Raw genomic sequence first — 20,096 nt, 5'->3', positions numbered from 1 at the left:
GTAAATGACCATCCAGGGTTGGTTCCTTAAAACTTTTGATGGTTGCCTCTCTGACTATAGCATTATTCTAGTATAGGCCCAGCCATTCAAACAGCACAGTTAAAGGCATGATTGCAAGCCCAACTGAAAGTGCCTCTACCATTGGCAAAATGCAAAGAATTTAATTGTGTTGCGTAAATAAAACTGGGTTGATTCCTTAAAACTTTTGATGGTTGCCTCTCTGACTATAGCATTGCTCTTTGGAAAATCTCCTTTTATACCAACTAAATCAAACTATTAACCACTTTAACCACATATAAAAACTATCTCTTAATTCTTTATATACAAACATCATCAGAACAAAACTTTTTAAGCAAGAAGAAAAAAAGAGAAAAAAAGAGAAAAAAAATACTTATAGGATTTGTTGCATTATGTAAGGCCTCAGTCGTGAGTGAAAGACTATAGTCTGCGTTGGATCAATACAGACCAAAGTGGTCACTCGCAACTCTGGACAGGCAGGAGAAAGGGAGGACCAGGTAAATCGTTCTTGGCCCCATAGACAGCGCAATTCTTAAACTCGCATGGCATGTCCTTCCAGAGGTACCTGAGGTAAGTAGCTGAGTAAGTCTTGTCACACTGATAGCCCAACATCACAGAGGTCGAATTCACCTGGTATACAACATCTGCCGTCTTCCAGGCATCCGGTTCTAGATCGCAGGTGACTTCGTCGTAGCAACAGACCTGCAGAGACAATCAATGATAGCAGCTCACTGAAGTAGTCCATCTGTACTTTTCGCTAAAACTGAGTAACATGTTACAAAACCAGAAAGCTAGGTTGGGCTTTGTGATTCCCTGTCATACAATTTGCTCAAACTTCAAAATAAATATCTGACTTTAAAGCAGAGCAAGTGAAGTTACGTTTGTCCAAGAGTTTAAGCGAGAACCAGAAAAGATGGGAGGTTTCCAGCTATTATTTGTAGCACTCCCTTGTGGGCATCAACCATGTCATTCACTCGCAAGGATTTTACAATATAGGGTTTTTATTCCAAAATATTTCAATATCCAGAAAGAACAGTCTTCCTAGGTGAAATATTGAGACATAGATCTATGGATAAGAGAACATTTTCTTTTTACCCATTTTGAGCTAGCAAATCAGTTCTGCTACCAACAATCCCTTGACTAATTGTTATTAATAAATGAGAATTACATGACATGGTTTCTACACTGAGAAATATTTTCACAACTCACTGCCACTGCAAATATCATCTAGTAGAAACCACAGAGAAAATGGCCAAGTTTGACACGAATTGAGATAACCTGTTGATCCTTTTGAGCTAATTAAAATGTGCCATTTGAGATGCCCAGAGGGTGAAACCTGATAAGAGCCCTTGTGAGTGGGTTAAAGCAAGGCTATAGACTGATTGACGGAGATTTCATTTCCTGGATGACTGTTCTGTTGAAGACCTATATAGATCCTTCACAAAACTACACCAATTTTGACCAAACATGATAACAAGCATGTTGAATAAGCAAGTGTCAAATACAAAAACCCACACACACTAACAAACACACACGCCATCATCATCTCATAAATTCCTTCTGCCCCCGGCAAGGAATCATAACTAGAGTACATTATTCAATTTGATATCATACAACCTTAGTTCACTTTGAACTTCGGATCACATCGAAGGTATCCATGGTAACGGTTTTCTCACTTGACCCCAAACATATGTTTTTTCAGTTCATTCAGACATAGATTATCCACTGTTTTGCTTTTAAAAAATCTCATGACAGACTACAGCAATCTCTGATAAAATATCATTTTGTGTCCGTAAATTCTCTAGCCAAGCAAATATATGGAGTAAACTCTATATTTTGTTTTGTATGACTTTCATTGCGTTGCAACGAACGTTTCATTGAGATATTTCTGTAGACAGTTTAGACACACGGCTGAACAGTTCCACTGGAGGTCTGTGCAATTATTTCGAAAGCTTTACTTTACAAAATGCAGACAATTAATCGAGTAACACCTGAGCTGTGTATTGAATTGGATTCTGAGGTATTTCACAATGTTGAAGGTTTACATTCTTGTTTCAAAGCAAGGCCTTCTCACATGACTTCACACCATTTTAACTCACTCACCCCATCGAAAGTTCAGAGGGGGTATTTACGGTTATGTGCCTCCACGACCAGCTAATAAGCAGTCACTGTCATTCAATTTAATCAGCTGTGAGGATAATTCACCTGGGTTGACTGGGTAATGGAATAACCACCATTCAAACCTACTGAATATACCTAGCAGAGCCCATTTTTAATGGTTGGCCAACTTTTTCTGCTTTTCTGTGAAGTCATCATCAAGCAAGAGAATTTCAGTTGTGACCAATTCTGGGCATATTTATATTCTGATAAATCGAAGCAAGATATGCAATGGAGTGTTCACAGGGGAAGGAATGCACTCAAGAAAGTCTTACCTCGAATAATTTCCCTGAAATGAGCTTGACATCGCTAAACTGATAATCAACAACAATTTTGTTGTTGGTTATACCGCAGACCCTCCTGGGATACGGTCCTTGAAATTCAGTGTATGCTTCATTGTAACCAATAGCTCTTGCACCGAGCACCAAACGATGGGCCACATCCTGCTTGTCACGTGGATGAATTCTGGAACAAAAAGAAAATAATATACCTCTGTGAGACCTTACATCGGAAGAAATCAACATCCCAATAGAATTAACGGTGTCATGTGGGTCTTCTCTGCTAAAATATGCTTGCTTTGCTTCAATACTACAATAGAGATTTACTTGGAATAGCATTACATGTGAATCTATATGAGAGCATACACACTAGGGAGCAAAAGCCTCACCAGGGGGAAAGCTCCTAACCTCTCCTGCCCTTGCTTCCCACTCTCCTGCACTCTCTTCCCATTCAAAACCATTCTATACAGATGACACCAACAACCACTGCTAATTTCCAAAAGAGAAGATATAGAATACCCCTTCACCTTACACCCCTCCCCATGTGCCAACCAAAATAAAATACTGGCTACACAACAATTTGAGCAGGAGGAGGGTGAGCGGGGGGCGGGGGTTGCAGTGGCATCTACGATTCCCAACACACTACACCCAACATTCCCCACCAATATCACCACATATGGACTGCGAGCCAAATATTTCGGCCAAAATAATAAAATTACATGTCTAGTGGTTCTTATTAATTCCTACATATTTTATAGTAAATTTGTTTACCCTTCATTTCTGGTTGCCAACTTTGTATACTACATACACACCAGCTCAGTTTTGAATTATTAAATTCTGTGGAACCAGTGATGAAATGGACCATTAAGATTAACACTGTTATGACATGTGTAAAGATAAATTTAAGATTTTAACTTCACTTGCTCGAACGAATCACTGGGAGATTGGAGGGGGGGGGGTGGGCGTTCAAGATCAAAGGACTAGGATGCTAAGAAATTAGGATAGACGAATGAATCCAATAATTAGAAAATTATGATAATCCACAAAGAAGAATGTAAAGTCACATTAACAGATAACAATAACTCTGAGAGTGCACTTACGCATCGTAGGGTGAACTGGGATCAGGCAGGTCCAACGACACCGACATGAATACATTTTCCATCTTTGGATTAGGAACATAACCGTAACCCGCAGTCTGAGCCCGGCGGATTAAGGGATAGTCGGTATCGTTGAAAGGAACGTTAGAAGTACACAGCTGAAAGATTATCACAGAAATACCACATTATTTCAATTGATGACAAAACAGTATGCACTCTTGACCCAGAGGTACAGGGTGGGAGCAGTGGGGCCATGAACCCCAACCTCCAAATGTAAGAGGTGGGAGACGTGGGGTTATGAACCCCAACCTCCAAAGGTAAGGGGTGGGAGACGTGGGGTTATAAACCCCAACCTCCAAAGGTAAGGGGTGGGAGCAGTGGGGCCATGAACCCCAACCTCCAAAGGTAAGGGGTGGGAGCAGTGGGGCCATGAACCCCAACCTCCAAAGGTAAGGGGTGGGAGACGTGGGGTTATAAACCCCAACCTCCATCATCAGTTGGGGCTAAATCATTCTAATTTATCGTAAATTTAGTCTGGTAAGAATTGTTTCAGAGAAGGTCAGACAAATATGACGGCATTAAACAATGGAGAAAACGGAAAGTATGACTGTACAGTCTCTAGCAACTGCTTTCTATATTTCAGTCAAAAGTAGGTCCCCTGTTAAAGACCTTAAGAGAACTTTAATAACAATTCTTTATCAACAACTTTTTCCAAGGTCATTGAGCCCTTAGAGAAACAACAACTTCACATATATGAAAACAAGGTCAAAATAGAAATGAGAAAGAGTACAAAATTGACCAAGAATTATACCAGACAATAGCTATTCATTTATTCTGCCTTTACTATAACAGTTATTTCAAAAATTATATTGTGAAAAATTAATCTCATGAGGGGAAACTTAAGTAAACATCAAAACTAGGACAGTTGAAATATTAATATTGGACGTAAACAATTTAAGATCAGTCCAAACATGATTGGATGTAACTAATTTAAACAATTTAAGATCAGTCCAAACATGATTGGGTGTAACTAATTTAGACAATTTAAGATCAGTCCAAACATGATTAGGTGTTACTAATTAAGACAATTTAAGATAAGCCCAAATATTATTTGGATGTGCATAATTTCAACATTTTAAGAGCTTGGTACAAACTTTAAATCAAACACTACTCATGCACCGTGAAAGTTAAATACATGATCTTCCTCTAGTCCAAGGACTTGGTTTAGCGAGAAATGATTTATCCATCAAAAACTGTCATTTGAAAATGACAACTGAATTCCAGTAAAAGTTTGGCAATAACTTGGTCGTAACCAGGATAGATACAGATTGTTTCATCCTCACCTGCACGAAACCAAATGGGAAGGCTACTTCGGTGTTTCCTCCCGTCCCTTCATACCACTTACGACGCCAGTCGTTAATCATCGCAGGAAATAAGCACGCATATCTATCGGATTCAGCAGAGTTAGCTTCTCCTGCAAGAGAAGATGAAATGAAGTCCTTCTACAGTCAAACTGACAAATAAATAATTAGTTAGTCTGATTTCTAATTGTTTATATTTTAAGTTTCTATATGCAAAAAAATACAATATATTTTTGAAGTTTTTATGTGTTAGATATTGACACAAATAAGAAAATAACATCTTACTTTTACGAAGAAAGTACTCCACATTTAGTGCCAGCTTAAAACTAGCCTTGGTCTAGCCAACGACCCAAATCAACCTTTGGACTTTTGAACAGAATCTCCTTATTCATTGCCTATATTGCCTCACAGTCTTACCGAAAATACAGCTCTTCTCTCAGGATCATCAACATCCTCACCCCTCCATCCTTCCCCATAAAGACACAATAAATACACAACAACTCCCTTTATACCTCACAATAGTACCCCCCCCCCCCCCCTTCCCTCACCTTTCGACAACACCCACCAAAGAAATGACAAAGTTTGCTCAAATTGTTTTTATTGCTCCAACTGACCGAATCCAGTTAAGGCAGAAATACATGCTTTGATGTTCAATGTAGAAAAAGGACAGACATACCTTGATACCATAAAACTCCTTTGATGGTGAAATTTAACATTGGATGAATCATAGCGTTCCATAATATGCTATCTCCACTCGGACCTTCCACTTCCATTTTCTCCCAGATATTCATTGGCTTCGATATATTCACGACCTTCTTGGGCTTCTCATCCCTGGAAAACAGAAAACGATTGTTAAGATTAAAGGTCTGCAAGTATCACTTCATGTTTACGAAATGCATTGAGCTTGATAGAGCAAAATGAAACCTTGGCTAAGAGCAAGACTCATGACATCCAGTAACTTGACACAGGATTTCAAGTTCTGTGCACCTACCAACTAAATTATCCAGCCTCTTGTAAAAGCTTGTAACTATGGAGATAAAGATCAGTTTTGTTCTGGCACACAAATCCACCATTTTTTTTTCCATTTTTTAAGTCAGTTATCTATTCTAATTTCCATATGAAATATGAGAATATCATCATTGATATCAATAATTTGCTGTTATAAGGAATGATATTCCTCGATAAGATGGAAGCAATGGAATGTCGTGACACTGCAGAGTCTCCTTGAGCTATCAGCAGAGCATATGAAAGTGAAGTGAAATCATTTGCGAATCAAATTCAACCATTGTCTGGGGCAAACTCTTTCAGCTGGTAGTCAATGTTTTACTCTCATATGTTTTCAATCATCTCAGAGAGATTTACTTTGCAACAATCTTAATAATCTCAGTGTGAGAGACTGCATGGGAAATAAATCAAACCATGTTCAAGTTTTCAATATTTAGGCAATAAAAGTCGTTCATGTATTTATTGTGATATTTTTCTTCTCGATTTGGGACGGCCTCGGTAAACCACGTACACAAGTCTACACGGGTATGTGGATTCACAAAAAAATCCACTTTTTACGACAAACATTTAGACATCTTACACTGAAGCTGGACAACTCTTGAGAACATCGGGTGAAGACCAAGCCTGAATGTGGGTACCACCCCAGTTGTCTGATATGAGTCCAACTGGGTACCCGAGATGCTGATGTAACTTAAGTCCAAACAGATAGCACACCGCCGAAAAGTAGTAAAAGCTGTTATTGTTGCTGTAGCCGAGGCTTTCTGTCGAAGGAAATGATACAGCTCCTGACATTATGAAGACTAAGAGAAAGAACTGACGATAATTACATTTGAGATGGACAGCTCTTGAGAACGTCCGACGAGGACCAGGCCTGGATGTAGGAACCACCCCAATTATCCGATACCAGTCCAATCGGGTACCTAAGATGCTGTTGCAACTCAACTCCGAAAAGGTAACACACAGCCGAGAAGTATAGAAATCCTTGACTGCCGTTACCGCCAAGACTTTCTGTCAACGAAACAAAGAGTACCACAAAGTGCAAACCCAGCCAATGGAAAATCTTTCAATTGCAATCATGTGGACAACAATGGACCTATCACTATATGACAATACAAATATGGGCACGTCAACCTTTCTTGTGCTTTTTCTTGGTACGAATATGAAATGGAAATTTCTGTTATGTCACTTGTCAGATTCCATTGGCTCAACCACCTAAAGTGACCATGTTAATTATCAGATTCCATTGGCTCAACCACCTAAAGTGACCATGTTAATTATCAGATTCCATTGGCTCAACCACCTAAAGTGACCATAATGTCACTTATCGTATTCCATTGGCTCAACCACCTCAAGTGACCATAATGTCACTTATCGTATTCCATGAGCTCAACCACCTAAGGTGACCACAATGTCAATTATCGTATTCCATTGGATCAACCACCTAAAGTGACCATGTCACTTATCGTATTCCATTGGCTCAACCACCTAAAGTGACCATAATGTCACTTTGCAGATCCCATTGGCTCAACCACCTCAAGTGACCACAATGTCACTTATCAGATTCCATTAGCTCAACCACCTAGAGTGACCACAACAGATGATCAGGACCCATTAGATCAACCACCTAAAGTGACAATAATAACAGATGGTACCTGAGGATGCCTGTTCATGCAAATACACTTTCCACATCACATGTCGACAGACAAATCTTTTCACTCTGGTTCAAATTTGGAAAACTGTTACAAATTATAAATAAAAGAAAATAATGTGTGATGAGTACATGTATGACATGTGCACCTGCTTTGAAATGTAGCTTATACATTCTATAACTAGCCTTCCAATGAAGGACTGGGACTCATTTTGTGTTTCAAATGTTCATGAAAGAAAAATATGCTTAACCGACACCAAACATTATTCCTGGAGAAACAGCCTCTACTGATGATATGCGATCATCTTGTGTCCATTCATTCATGTATGTAATGCCCAATTAGAAATTTCACTTTGGTATAATAAAGAATGTTTGGAAAATTTAATTTGCCTTGCTTGCATGTCTCTGACACAATATGCAAACATTTTTTGGGGTTGAAATTTTGCAAGAAACAAGTATACTTTTTATTGATTACCTGCTATTACTAATTAACTGTCATTTGGTGAAATAATGTACAAGGATGGATTCAAGGTCTGGTCACTTGTTAATCTAACATGCGTAATATTCCCAATGTTTTTTACAACAACAAACTAGAGCACCAATGGTGCAGAAGCTCATACCTTTTCGAGCTGAAAAATGTAGGGCCCACAAAACCAATTTTGGGCCTGTGAGGGATACCCCCCCCCTCCGTTAGCAGAATCCTGGCCACACCACTGGCTGTAATTCCTATTTTCCCCTTTAAATCCTATTTTACCCACTCTCTCAAACAATACCACTGACCTACTGTACCTTATTAAACCTTCTCCCCTCTACCTTTGCAGACATAACTTCACAAGCACTCCCTTTATAACTTCACAAGCTGCCTACATACCTCAGGCTCAAAGACTTCTAAGAATCGGCAAGTGCTGATTGGCTATAGGGCTCTCATGCTTACAGTTCAACAGTTAATAACAACTCCCAGTCCTGCTTTAATTCCACTAACAGCCTCTGCAGAGCTTAACCACAAATGTAAACAAACACTGCAGACACTGGGAGACAAATTAAAGGAGCTTTGGCAAAAAGTGAAGGCTCAGATTTTTTTAAACAATGGGGATTAATTGTAATTAATTAACTTTTGACCAAAATTTTTTAGGCATCACCTTATTCATACACAATCCAACAATCATCAGTTCAACTTTGAATATGATTCATCAAAATCTTGAGGAGATTGAGATATTTGAAAATATTACAAAGAATGACCCCCGATGACCCCCTAAATGACCTTTGACCTCAATTTTCCGAACACCCCTCGTAACTCTCATCCCGAGGAACATTGTGACCAAGTTTCATTATAATTGGCCATACACTGTACGAACAGGAGCAATTTGAAAATATAGGGCCGCGGTCCGGGCCACAAAAGACCCCTAGTTGATCTTTGATCTCAAATTCATGAACACCCTGAAGGTAAAACTACCATAGTACTATCGTGACAAACCCTCAACATTGTACCATGGAATCTGTAGGAGAAGAAGCATTTGGCGTATTTCCACAAAATGGCCCATTACGGCCCACAGGTGACCTTTGACCCCAAATTTTGGACCATCTCTGATGGCCCTTTACCCAATGGTCCTTGTGTCGAAATTTCATGAAATTCCATCAAACACTGTGCGAGTGGGAGCGGTTTTACCAATTGTTGACGGATAGAGTGATAGAGTGATAGAATGATAGAGTGATAGAGTGATAGACGCCGCACTGTAACAATAGCTCACACCAGCATGCTGGTATGAGCTAAAAAAACAACAAAAATGTTAAATAAATGCAATAGGTCGCAATAATAAAGAATGAGGAGATGCAGAAAGGGCATTGTGGTCAAGTGGTTAAGGCAGTGGACTTGTGATGTAAACATTACAGGTTCAAGCCCTGGCCAGATCATTGCGTTGTGTCCTTGGGCAAGGCACTTAATCTCCATTGCCTCTCTTCACCCAGGTGTATAAATGTGGACTTGCGAGGTGACTTGTAAATATAGTTGCGTGCGCCGGTTTGTGCCTGCACCCTATGGGAAGTCCCCCAGGGCACACGTGGCTGTGGTGCACTGTGGTGCCCCAGGAGAGATTGTTTGAAATGTGCACACTTTGGTGTGTAGGTGTGACAAGTTACCAATGACCAGGGTTAAGTACAGCGCGACGAGACTTTATTGTAAGTTGCGCTATATAAGAACTGTTTATTATTATTATTATTATTATTAATAAAGAGATACTAACTGGGAGATGGTAGAGACCACGGTTCATATAAAGAGCTCAGGTCATAGTACGGAGTCGTTGAAGACACCTCGTTCACTGCGAGTAATCGAATGTTTGGGTGATTATAGGAATCATTCAATACTTGTGATGCATTGAAGACCTGAAATTAGAAGAAAAAGCAACGATTCTGTAAATACGTCTCGTTATGCAAAATAATTGGAACTTATGCTGGAGTTGACTGATTATTTGAGTAGTAGCTATTGGATCTAAAACAAAATTTTAAAAAAACCTCTCAAACCAAATCCATATTGTTTTTCCCTACAAAGAGTTTTTCCCTCAACAAAGAGTTCTTTTTAGTCTATTTATTATTGCATATTTTATCTACTGAGGATAAAGGGCAACCGACCGTAAAACTTTCAGGGTTGGTGTAATTACATTGTCAAGGCTTCAATTTGGTCTAGTTTTATAGCCCTCTCAATTGTGACTACAGAATAGTGGAATAACAAAATAACCCTAAGCAAGTCGTACACGTACCATAGACGAAATCAACGACGCTTTGTACATGTTTGCTCTTGTATGCTCTTCATTATCCTTTCATTCAATAATAATTTCATAATGAAACAGATGGAAATTTGTTAAAATTTGCATGAAAAGGTAACCGGACCTATACAAAGTGAAAACCAGAAGACTGTATAAAAATTAGTACCAATAATTCAAAATCCATGGGCTCATCCTCAATTATTATCTATCAATATTGTGACCTTAAACTTCACAAATCTATTTCTTTGTGATGCATTAGAGCAGTTTGGAGGCCATACAACAATAAATAGGTTTTCCACTGTGTATGGTCGGTCTCTAGCCATAACAGTTAAATGCTATTTAGATGCCCCTTAGGGTTTCATTCCTTACTTACAAAGACAATAGATTTCTGATTTTTTTTTTCTTTTTTTTCCTTGTATGATCTAACATGAATAAACAACATAAATGTCTTGTAACACCTCCTGGGCTGTATACTGGAAAAACAAACTGAGGAAATGCACCCACTTTGTGTTATCCTAGTTGTGCATATGACTTGAAAATATAATCTTACCTTCAGCTTGTTTGATCTTTTCAAAGCAATTTATATGGCAAGATATTTATCAATCAATAACAATATTATTGTCTGATTTTGTAATTACTGTGTTTGTCTCTAGAAATAATATTTGAAGCTTGCTGGTGCCTTAAAATACTAAAAACCTAGTAAATTTTTTGCTGATATATAATGGTGTTTGCCCTAAATGTTTGTTTAACTGTAAGAAATGAATAAAATACAAAAACACACATAACCCAGTTGCCATAGCAACAGTATTTATATGAAGACTCTTTGTTACCATGTTCATGATAAAAATGATGTAATACTTTGATTTGTGGCTTAGTTTTGCTTCTGAGTCATTTTCTCAATCAATCTATATTAATCAATTTTATTGATTCTTGGAATATACAATTGAAGTAAAAGCTGTGCTCTTAAGACACAGAACCAGACGCTGAGTTAATGCACAGGCCTTTGGTAATGTTACCAGTTTAGATGGAAAAACTTGAAATTTCTATATGAAAAGGTGTTGTTCTGGTGAGGTGCTAACACACTACTGTACCACTTTCTAAACCAAGCTGCAAGGGAACATTTTATAGCCCACTATTTCTTAGGGGTGGGTTGTGGCTGTGTGGGGTTGGCAGGAATGTTATTGCACAGGTGTTTTTTGGAAGTGCCACAGCCATCTTCAAACTCTTTCAAAAACCCTCTGAGAAAAGAAGTTCTGCAAAACATGTCAACCTTCATTACAAACTTTCTCCAACCTTACAACGATGACCTTTTGAATACCTACAATTTGAAAGCTGAAAGTTCTCAAAGCCAAGACAATCTATTTTAGCTGAATCATTCAGTTACACAACCTAATTACATACAAAGACTTTGAGAAGTGTTAGCCTCTCATGATATGTAACATCCTTCAATGAGTGAATTAACCTATGGTGTCACTGACATTCTAAAGAGCCCTTTGACTGATACTGCACTAACACAGCACCATGCAAGTGGAAAAGTGCACTCAAGTGAGCCTTTTGCAAAAGTGAGGGCAGGATTCAATAATGAATATGCTTTGTACAACTAATATTACAAGTAATTATATTTTTGCACAGAACAAAGAACGAAACTGAATCATTTTGAAAATTGCAGTATTCCATTTCATCTTGTAAATTTTTGTTGAGAAATAAAACATATTTGTCAGACAGAAGCATTGAGATGTGATCACATTTCTACTAACGCTGTCATATTATGAATGAAGCTACTGTACCAGAGGGGACTTGATCTTTAACTTAAAAGCCTTAGGATAACCCACTGTTCTAGTTATCTACTATTGACAATCCAACTAGGTTTTGATGAGGCTTGGCAGCATACAGTAAAACATCAGAGTTGCAACTCATGCTTTAGAGTGTAATTGGTTCCAAGGAGTTCAGGACCAATCACCAATTAACCAGGAAAATCATTTGGGGACTTTCACATAGGCATAGGAGGCAGGGGGCTGTAGCTCCCCCCCCATCCCCCTCCCAACAAGATATTTCAGTGTACCTTTTGTAAATATGCTGATATTGTGTCAGGCACTGCAAAAAAAAAGCTTAACTGCAATAATGTTTCTTGATGAGAGAGAAAAATTCAGCCTTAGGTAATGAGACTAACATTCTAAGCTTGCCCTACTACTCTGACATAGATGTTGTGGAGTTCTGACAGTTCACACTCCATGCTTTCCTTCTCTGTCCAAGATGTTGTTATGATCACTGATGGCACTCAATATAATGAATTCAAATTTTCATTGGTGAGGAGGATCTCAGCAGTATGCCCTTCCATACTGTATCTCAGTTATATACATTTTCGAGCAAATCTTTACAGCCCCCCCCCAACTCCTCACCCCCACCTCTCCAAATCAAATTGGGCTCCTTTGCCCATGGACTTTCATAACGCATACCTAATCAGCGAGAAGTGTGTTAAGGAACAAACTTTTGACAGAACTACAGACATGTTTTAAGTTTGAAATGTTATTTGCTAAAATTCTACAATTCCTTTCTTACCTACTGCTATATGAATCGACCTGTGTTTTCTAACATTTTTCTTTACTATTGTTATTACATTAATCAGATAGACAGCACTGGTAACTCCTAGATCCACGACTACATGACTACAACATTGCTATTGTTATTGTATGAAGCAGATAGACAGCACTGGTAACTCCTAAGATCCACGACTACATGACTACAACATTGCTATCAATTGTTGTTGTATGAAGCAGATAGACATCACTGGTAACTCCTAGATCCACGACTTCATGACTACAACATTGCTATTGTTATTGTATGAAGCAGATAGACAGCACTGGTAACTCCTAGATCCACGACTTCATGACTACAACATTGCTATTGTTATTGTATGAAGCAGATAGACAGCACTGGTAACTCCTAGATCCACGACTACATGACTACAACATTGCTATCAATTGTTATTGTATGAAGCAGATAGACATCACTGGTAACTCCTAGATCCACGACTACATGACTACAACATTGCTAGCAATTGTTATTGTATGAAGCAGATCTGACATCACTGGTAACTCTTAGATCCACGACTACATGACTACAACATTGCTATTGTTATTGTATGAAGCAGATAGACATTACTGGTAACTCCTAGATCCACGACTACATGACTACAACATTGCTATCAATTGTTATTGTATGAAGCAGATCTGACATCACTGGTAACTCTTAGATCCACGACTACATGATTACAACATTGCTATTGTTATTGTATGAAGCAGATAGACATTACTGGTAACTCCTAGATCCACGACTACATGACTACAACATTGCTATCAATTGTTATTGTATGAAGCAGATCTGACATCACTGGTAACTCTTAGATCCACGACTACATGACTACAACATTGCTATTGCTATTGTATGAAGCAGATAGACAGCACCGGTAACTCCTAGATCCACGACAACAACATTGCTATTGTTATTGCATGAAGCAGAAGACAGCACTGGTCACTCCTAGATCCACGACTTCATGACTACAACATTGCTATCAATTGTTATTGTATGAAGCAGATAGACATCACTGGTAACTCCTAGATCCACGACTACATGACAACAACATTGCTATCAATTGTTATTGTATGAAGCAGATCTGACAGCACTGGTAACTCTTAGATCCACGACTACATGACTACAACATTGCTATTGTTATTGTATGAAGCAGATAGACATTACTGGTAACTCCTAGATCCACGACTACATGACTACAACATTGCTATCAATTGTTATTGTATGAAGCAGATCTGACATCACTGGTAACTCTTAGATCCACGACTACATGACTACAACATTGCTATTGCTATTGTATGAAGCAGATAGACATTACTGGTAACTCCTAGATCCACGACTACATGACTACAACATTGCTATCAATTGTTATTGTATGAAGCAGATCTGACATCACTGGTAACTCTTAGATCCACGACTACATGACTACAACATTGCTATTGTTATTGTATGAAGCAGATAGACATTACTGGTAACTCCTAGATCCACGACTACATGACTACAACATTGCTATCAATTGTTATTGTATGAAGCAGATCTGACATCACTGGTAACTCTTAGATCCACGACTACATGACTACAACATTGCTATTGCTATTGTATGAAGCAGATAGACATTACTGGTAACTCCTAGATCCACGACTACATGACTACAACATTGCTATCAATTGTTATTGTATGAAGCAGATCTGACATCACTGGTAACTCTTTGATCCACGACTACATGACTACAACATTGCTATTGCTATTGTATGAAGCAGATAGACAGCACTGGTAACTCCTAGATCTACAGTACAACTACATGACTACCTGTACAACATTGCTATTGTTATTGTATGAAGCAGACAGACTGGACAGCACTCGTAACTCCTAGATCCACGACTACATGACTACAAAATTGCTATTGTTATTGTATGAAGCAGACAGACAGCACTGGTAACTCCTAGATCAATGACTACATGACTACAAAATTGCTATTGATATTGTATGAAGCAGATAGACAACACTGGTGATTCCTAGATCCACGACAACAACATTGCTATTGTTATTGCATGAAGCAGAAGACAGCACTGGTCACTCCTAGATCCACGACTACATGACTACAAAATTGCTATTGTTATTGTGAAGCAGATAGAGAGCACTGGTAACTCCTAGATCCATGATTACAACATTGTAGAACTTTGTTTCCTAAACTTATTTTTGGCATCCTCTATTCCATCTACAGTAATCCAACTATTTCACTATTAGTCATTATTAGAAAATGTTATAACAGTTTTTTTTTCATATTTTTGGCATCAACTATTTGCAAGTGTTCATTACATTTCTTGCATGTTACTGATGGTAACTTCTCTGTCCACACATAGAAAGTTATACAGAATCTGGACAGTATACAGAATGAAACAAAATATATAATGAGAACATATATCCTTTAAATAGTCATCTACTCTGAAGTGACCTCTAAGAGTCTAATTATTTGATACGTACAGCTGGTACAGGGAAGGCCATGTTGCTCTGTCCACTACATAGCCAGATGTCACCAAACAGGACGTCTTGCAGTAGGATTTCTTCTCCCTCTGACATGTGGTCAGTGACAGTAGTTATGGTGATATTAAAAGGACCACTGGGAGGTGTGGGGTCAAGAGCCACCTTCCATACTGCACTGGAGTAGAAGGTATCTAGATGATGATGAAAAAAGGAAGAAAGCAGGGTTATAGCTAGGAGATTGTGAGCGCTGGTTAAATAAATTTGCGAAGCGTAGCGAGCGAAGCTCTCGCATCTCACGGCCGGGGGTCCAGGGGCCCGCTTAAGGGCCCCTGGTGGGGTCCAGGGCAACGCCCCGGTGGGGGTCGAGGGTATTTTGGTAAATAACATAAAAAGGTGACGTTATTATCATGTTTTACGGCAAGGGAAAGATAAATTTGTTACTTTTGTTGTATTTCACAAGCATTTTACTATTTTTTTGTGCCGGCCGGTGGACTGTTTATTCACTTCCAATGCCGGCCGGCAGACGTGAGTGGCGGTTACCAACGGCTGCCGCCGGCCGGCGTGGCTATAACCCTGGAAGTAATTATAATAAAGTAATATTAATAATTCAATTCAGATCCTTTGAAATATTGGCTAAAATAGGATTCAAACCAGTGAATTCATACAAGTGTTGTGTTCTCTTGCATAACCTGAGCAGTCCAGCCCTATAGTGAAAGGATTTCTTTAGGAAGAAAACTAATTGTGATATTTGTGATTTACTTAAAAGTTAACAGATATTGTTCGGGTTGTTGAATGTGATGCAAAACATGGACTGACATTAACATTAGCCTGCATTTAGGAGCTGAATTATCATTAACTTAAAACTTAAAGGAGATTGCAGAGATGTAGCATATTTTAAAGATGAATATTTTGAAAACCAGAATAGCTATAGAAATATTACTAGGAACTTTCATTTCTAATATATTTTGCACAAAGTCCTCCATTGAGTACTGATAAATTATTTTTAGGCTTTTTTTGTTTTGTTGGAAGAGTAGTATTCATATGTATACCTTGTATAAATTTGTATATTGCTTCATTCTTCCATTTGGAGTACAACAAGACCATGTGGTAGTGTCCACCCACTTCAATCCCTTCCCCAATATAAAATATGTTTACAAACAAAGCACTTATTCACTCTCTCCCCTTCCTTTTGAAATTGGTTATGTTTCATATCTTAAAATATGACCTTGTCCCTCATATTGGAACTGAAATCATTTGATACACATTGTACCACAGTACATTATATAAACCAGTATGAACATTTAATATATATACTGAAAGGTAGTCATGCATCTAGGCACAATTACTTTACTACAAAAATGTAGTACAAAAAGCACGTAAGATCACAATGTCAAGCTTGTAGTTGCTCTGGTAATAAGCTAATAACATCTGGAGATGATACTGATAGTTGAACTAACATAATAAAATGATACTTGAACTAAGAAATGTCACAGGTTTAATTTTTTTATTAATTTTCTCCCAGGTACCATTGTTATGCATAAAGAAATATGGAATTGCTACAGTTATTTATACAACACAGCATATATGTAGGATTTTTTATTAATTTTCTCCCAGGTACTATTGTTGCATAAAGACAAATGGAATTGCTACAGTAATTTATACAACACAGCATATATGTAGGACTGAGTGTGTACTTGGTAGTCTTGTACTCTTGCCAAGATTTTTTGCAAAGAAGAGACCTGTGTCTTTGGGACAAGGCAATTGGTGACAGTTCACTAGCGATAAAGACTTGTTGTTTAACTCCATGTGAGGAGAAGCTGGTTGCGAAAAATTGTTTTGCATAAGAAGAGAAAATGGAAACAAACAAGTCATAATTTCCATGTATAGTGAATGTTTAGAAGCCTTCAGACTTAAACTTGCCCAAGAAAGCAAGAACATGGCTAACAAACTGTGCTGGAATAAGACCGTTAAACGGTTCTGATAAACAGTTTTTCCCCATTTAGTGAATAAATGGAAACTGGCCTCCAGATGCCATATTATTTATATTACATTCAGTGACTGCAGAGGGATGAATACGTTGAAAGCAATGTGTCACAACAAGAATAAATGCTCAATCCATTTTATGTGAAGTAGTATACTGCAAAAATTCCACAAGCTATTGTTGAATAATTCATACAATCCTAATGAACTGATTCTTCACCTGGTGTTGCAACAGCTTTGTAAAGTTTTTCTTTGAAAGTCACAGCTATCTTTTGTCCAGCATTTGCATAACCCCATATGATTGCAGATTTGGGGCCCATCTGGAGAACCATATGATCACTGTAGTAAGAGGCCAAAGAGAGGTTGCCTGTAGATGCTCCATCTGCAGAAATGAGGTTATGAACCAGATGAAAGCAATTGTAAATATGCACAGTGAAATTCTTTGGATGGCAATCTTCATTGACAATTCATTACCTCGATTCAAAATTGATTGATATTACTTACAATATTAGATGGTTCGCAACATTGAAAAGCTATAATATATACAGAACTGAATGTCGCATAACCATTTCAAGTATAGTAAAGGCTTCATAATTGACGCACCCCCGTAATTGACGCACCTTCAGTTATTACTTGCAATGATACAGCAGGCAACCTAAACTTTTGCAGTCAAGCAGAATCACATATTTCATGAGTTTGAATCCATTTCAGCTATTTGCCGACTAAATTGTGGTACTTTTTAAACTTTTAACACCCTCCCCCCAGTTTTGCACAATTTTTGGACATTTGGAAATCTTACACCCTAAAAATAACCAACATTAACTCAATATGATAACGCTACTCTCTGGGACCTGACCTGTCTGAGCTAAGAGGCTCAGAGCATTGCAAACAGCATCCAAAGTCAATGGATGTTTACTGAAGCCTACACTACAGTTAGTTTATCGACGCATGTGTCAATTTAGGGGTATGAAAGAACTTGATACGGCAGACATTTTGTGGTCAAATACTAATCAATTGTACGGTGCATAAGCACAGAACCTTAAATATTTTGAGATCATAACATTTTGGAGGAACTACACATACGAAAAACACATACAGTTGAATGATTGGATTTTTTCCTTGATAGACATCGTTGATCAAATCCTTAAGTGTGTCAATTATGAGCCCACCAATCCACCATGCTACATACAGTAGGTTCTTTCATGGTTAACATTTTTTTTCTCTCTTTGCCAAGATCAAGAGAACTCATGAACATTGACTGTAATAAACACTCTCTATATCATTGAATGCAACTTACCAGCTTAACCAACAACGTACCAACCCAATTCCACACCCTCTTCCCCTACAAAGCATATACTAGCTTAGTTGTTTAAAATTTGATGTCTGTACCTATTGTCAAAGGCCTTACTGCCAAAGTCAAGTGTACTGTGTGTGTGCATAATTTATTTCCTCAACCAATATGTAAAACTCCTTCTAATCCAAGGGGCAAAATAACTGGGTTCGCATAGCAATTTGCTACCCAAGAATTGCCAGTTGCTAATCAATATTACTTTTGATTAGCAAAAGATGCAGTACCTGCTAATGCTAATTGCTATTTCCAAGAATTGTCGAGCAATTATTGCTAATCAATTCTCTAAAACTATTTCGTCCCTTGTAATCATACAAATTAGTGCTCTTTTATGCTGCCTAGGAGTAAAAACAAGTGCGATTAGTTCATGTTAATGTGAATGTAGGTTATGGCTACAAATTGCCACTGGTGTAAATGATTCACGCGATAATAACAACTTCAGACGTTTCTTAACCTCGGCCTAGACTAGCATGATGAGGGCCTATTGCATATAGCCTAAGCTAGTAAATTTAATACTCCTCGGCGTAAAGTGTTGTCTGACCGGCTTGAAATACGCCTTTAAACTTAAGAATAAAGACCAGTTCATACCACAAATGTATGCCGATGACATGCAGAGGGCAATCACAGCATAAATCAAATCCTGTGAGTATCTGAGCGACATTTTGGCAGTGTCTTTAGCTCAATCTAAGTTCTAGTGAAAAGTGTACAACTTCAATTTATGGTACAAGGTTATATTGCATGACGTAAAGTGCTTTGTTGTTGCTCTGTCACGAGAGCGGAACCAGTGGACTCGTTTGTCTTATTTGTATTACTAGCGTTCTGCCCTTGAACTGATGGGAGCAGGGAAACTGAGTCGGTAATACGGAAGCGTAGAAGGGACATTGCATTGACGAGTTACCAACTTGACAAAACGACAGTTTTCTGAAAATTGATGAGTTGTCGAGATGGTAACGTGACAAAATTCAGAAAATTGACGTCAATTTTCTGAATTTTGTCGTTTTGTCGAGATGGTAGTAACTGTGCAACCCGTCAATTTGCAGAAAATTGTTGCATTGACGACAGTGGCGTAGGAAGGTACTTTTGAGTGGGGGGGGGGGGGGGGCTGAAGACTGATGGTCAGCCTGGGGGAGGGGTCTAAGGGGAGGGGGTGTCCCCCTCCCCTTTGGAATTCTTTGCATTTCCAGGTGGCCTCAGATGCAATTTGGTGCAATATAGCACACTTCAACACCCGCTCCATTTTGTAAACTCAATTTTGTATTTTCACCTGGCCTTAGATGCAATTTGGTGCTCCAAATGAGATTTTTTTTCTCATTTGGAAATGAAAAAGGGGTTTTCTGACTTGCGAACCGGGGGGCGGAATGATACTTCCGCC

The 20,096-nt window shown here is 38.4% G+C and overlaps 1 protein-coding gene across 2 annotated transcripts; it reads right to left on the bottom strand.

Moving 5' to 3' along the window:
• Positions 1-365: 365 nt before the first annotated feature.
• On the bottom strand, positions 366-19,505 carry LOC139965651 (sialate O-acetylesterase-like). Of its 2 annotated transcripts, none has more exons than XM_071968247.1 (10): positions 19,313-19,505; positions 17,597-17,758; positions 15,397-15,587; positions 9,805-9,943; positions 6,744-6,924; positions 5,588-5,742; positions 4,894-5,024; positions 3,554-3,708; positions 2,451-2,640; positions 366-720 (listed from the first exon to the last, which is right to left on the bottom strand). In XM_071968247.1, the coding sequence occupies exons 1-10, from the start codon at positions 19,383-19,385 to the stop codon at positions 475-477; spliced, it is 1,623 nt and encodes a 540-aa protein (XP_071824348.1). In that variant the 5' UTR covers positions 19,386-19,505; the 3' UTR covers positions 366-474. The 2 variants fall into 2 exon arrangements, with proteins under 2 accessions (XP_071824348.1, XP_071824347.1); XM_071968246.1 differs by lacking the exon at positions 6,744-6,924 and adding an exon at positions 6,497-6,677.
• Positions 19,506-20,096: the final 591 nt, after the last annotated feature.

The sequence above is a fragment of the Apostichopus japonicus genome, chromosome 3 (assembly GCF_037975245.1).
Source record: "Apostichopus japonicus isolate 1M-3 chromosome 3, ASM3797524v1, whole genome shotgun sequence".
NCBI classification, from domain to species: domain Eukaryota; kingdom Metazoa; phylum Echinodermata; class Holothuroidea; order Aspidochirotida; family Stichopodidae; genus Apostichopus; species Apostichopus japonicus.
The sequence above is the reverse complement of the archived record's forward strand: the minus strand, read 5'-3'. Positions and strand labels throughout refer to the sequence as shown.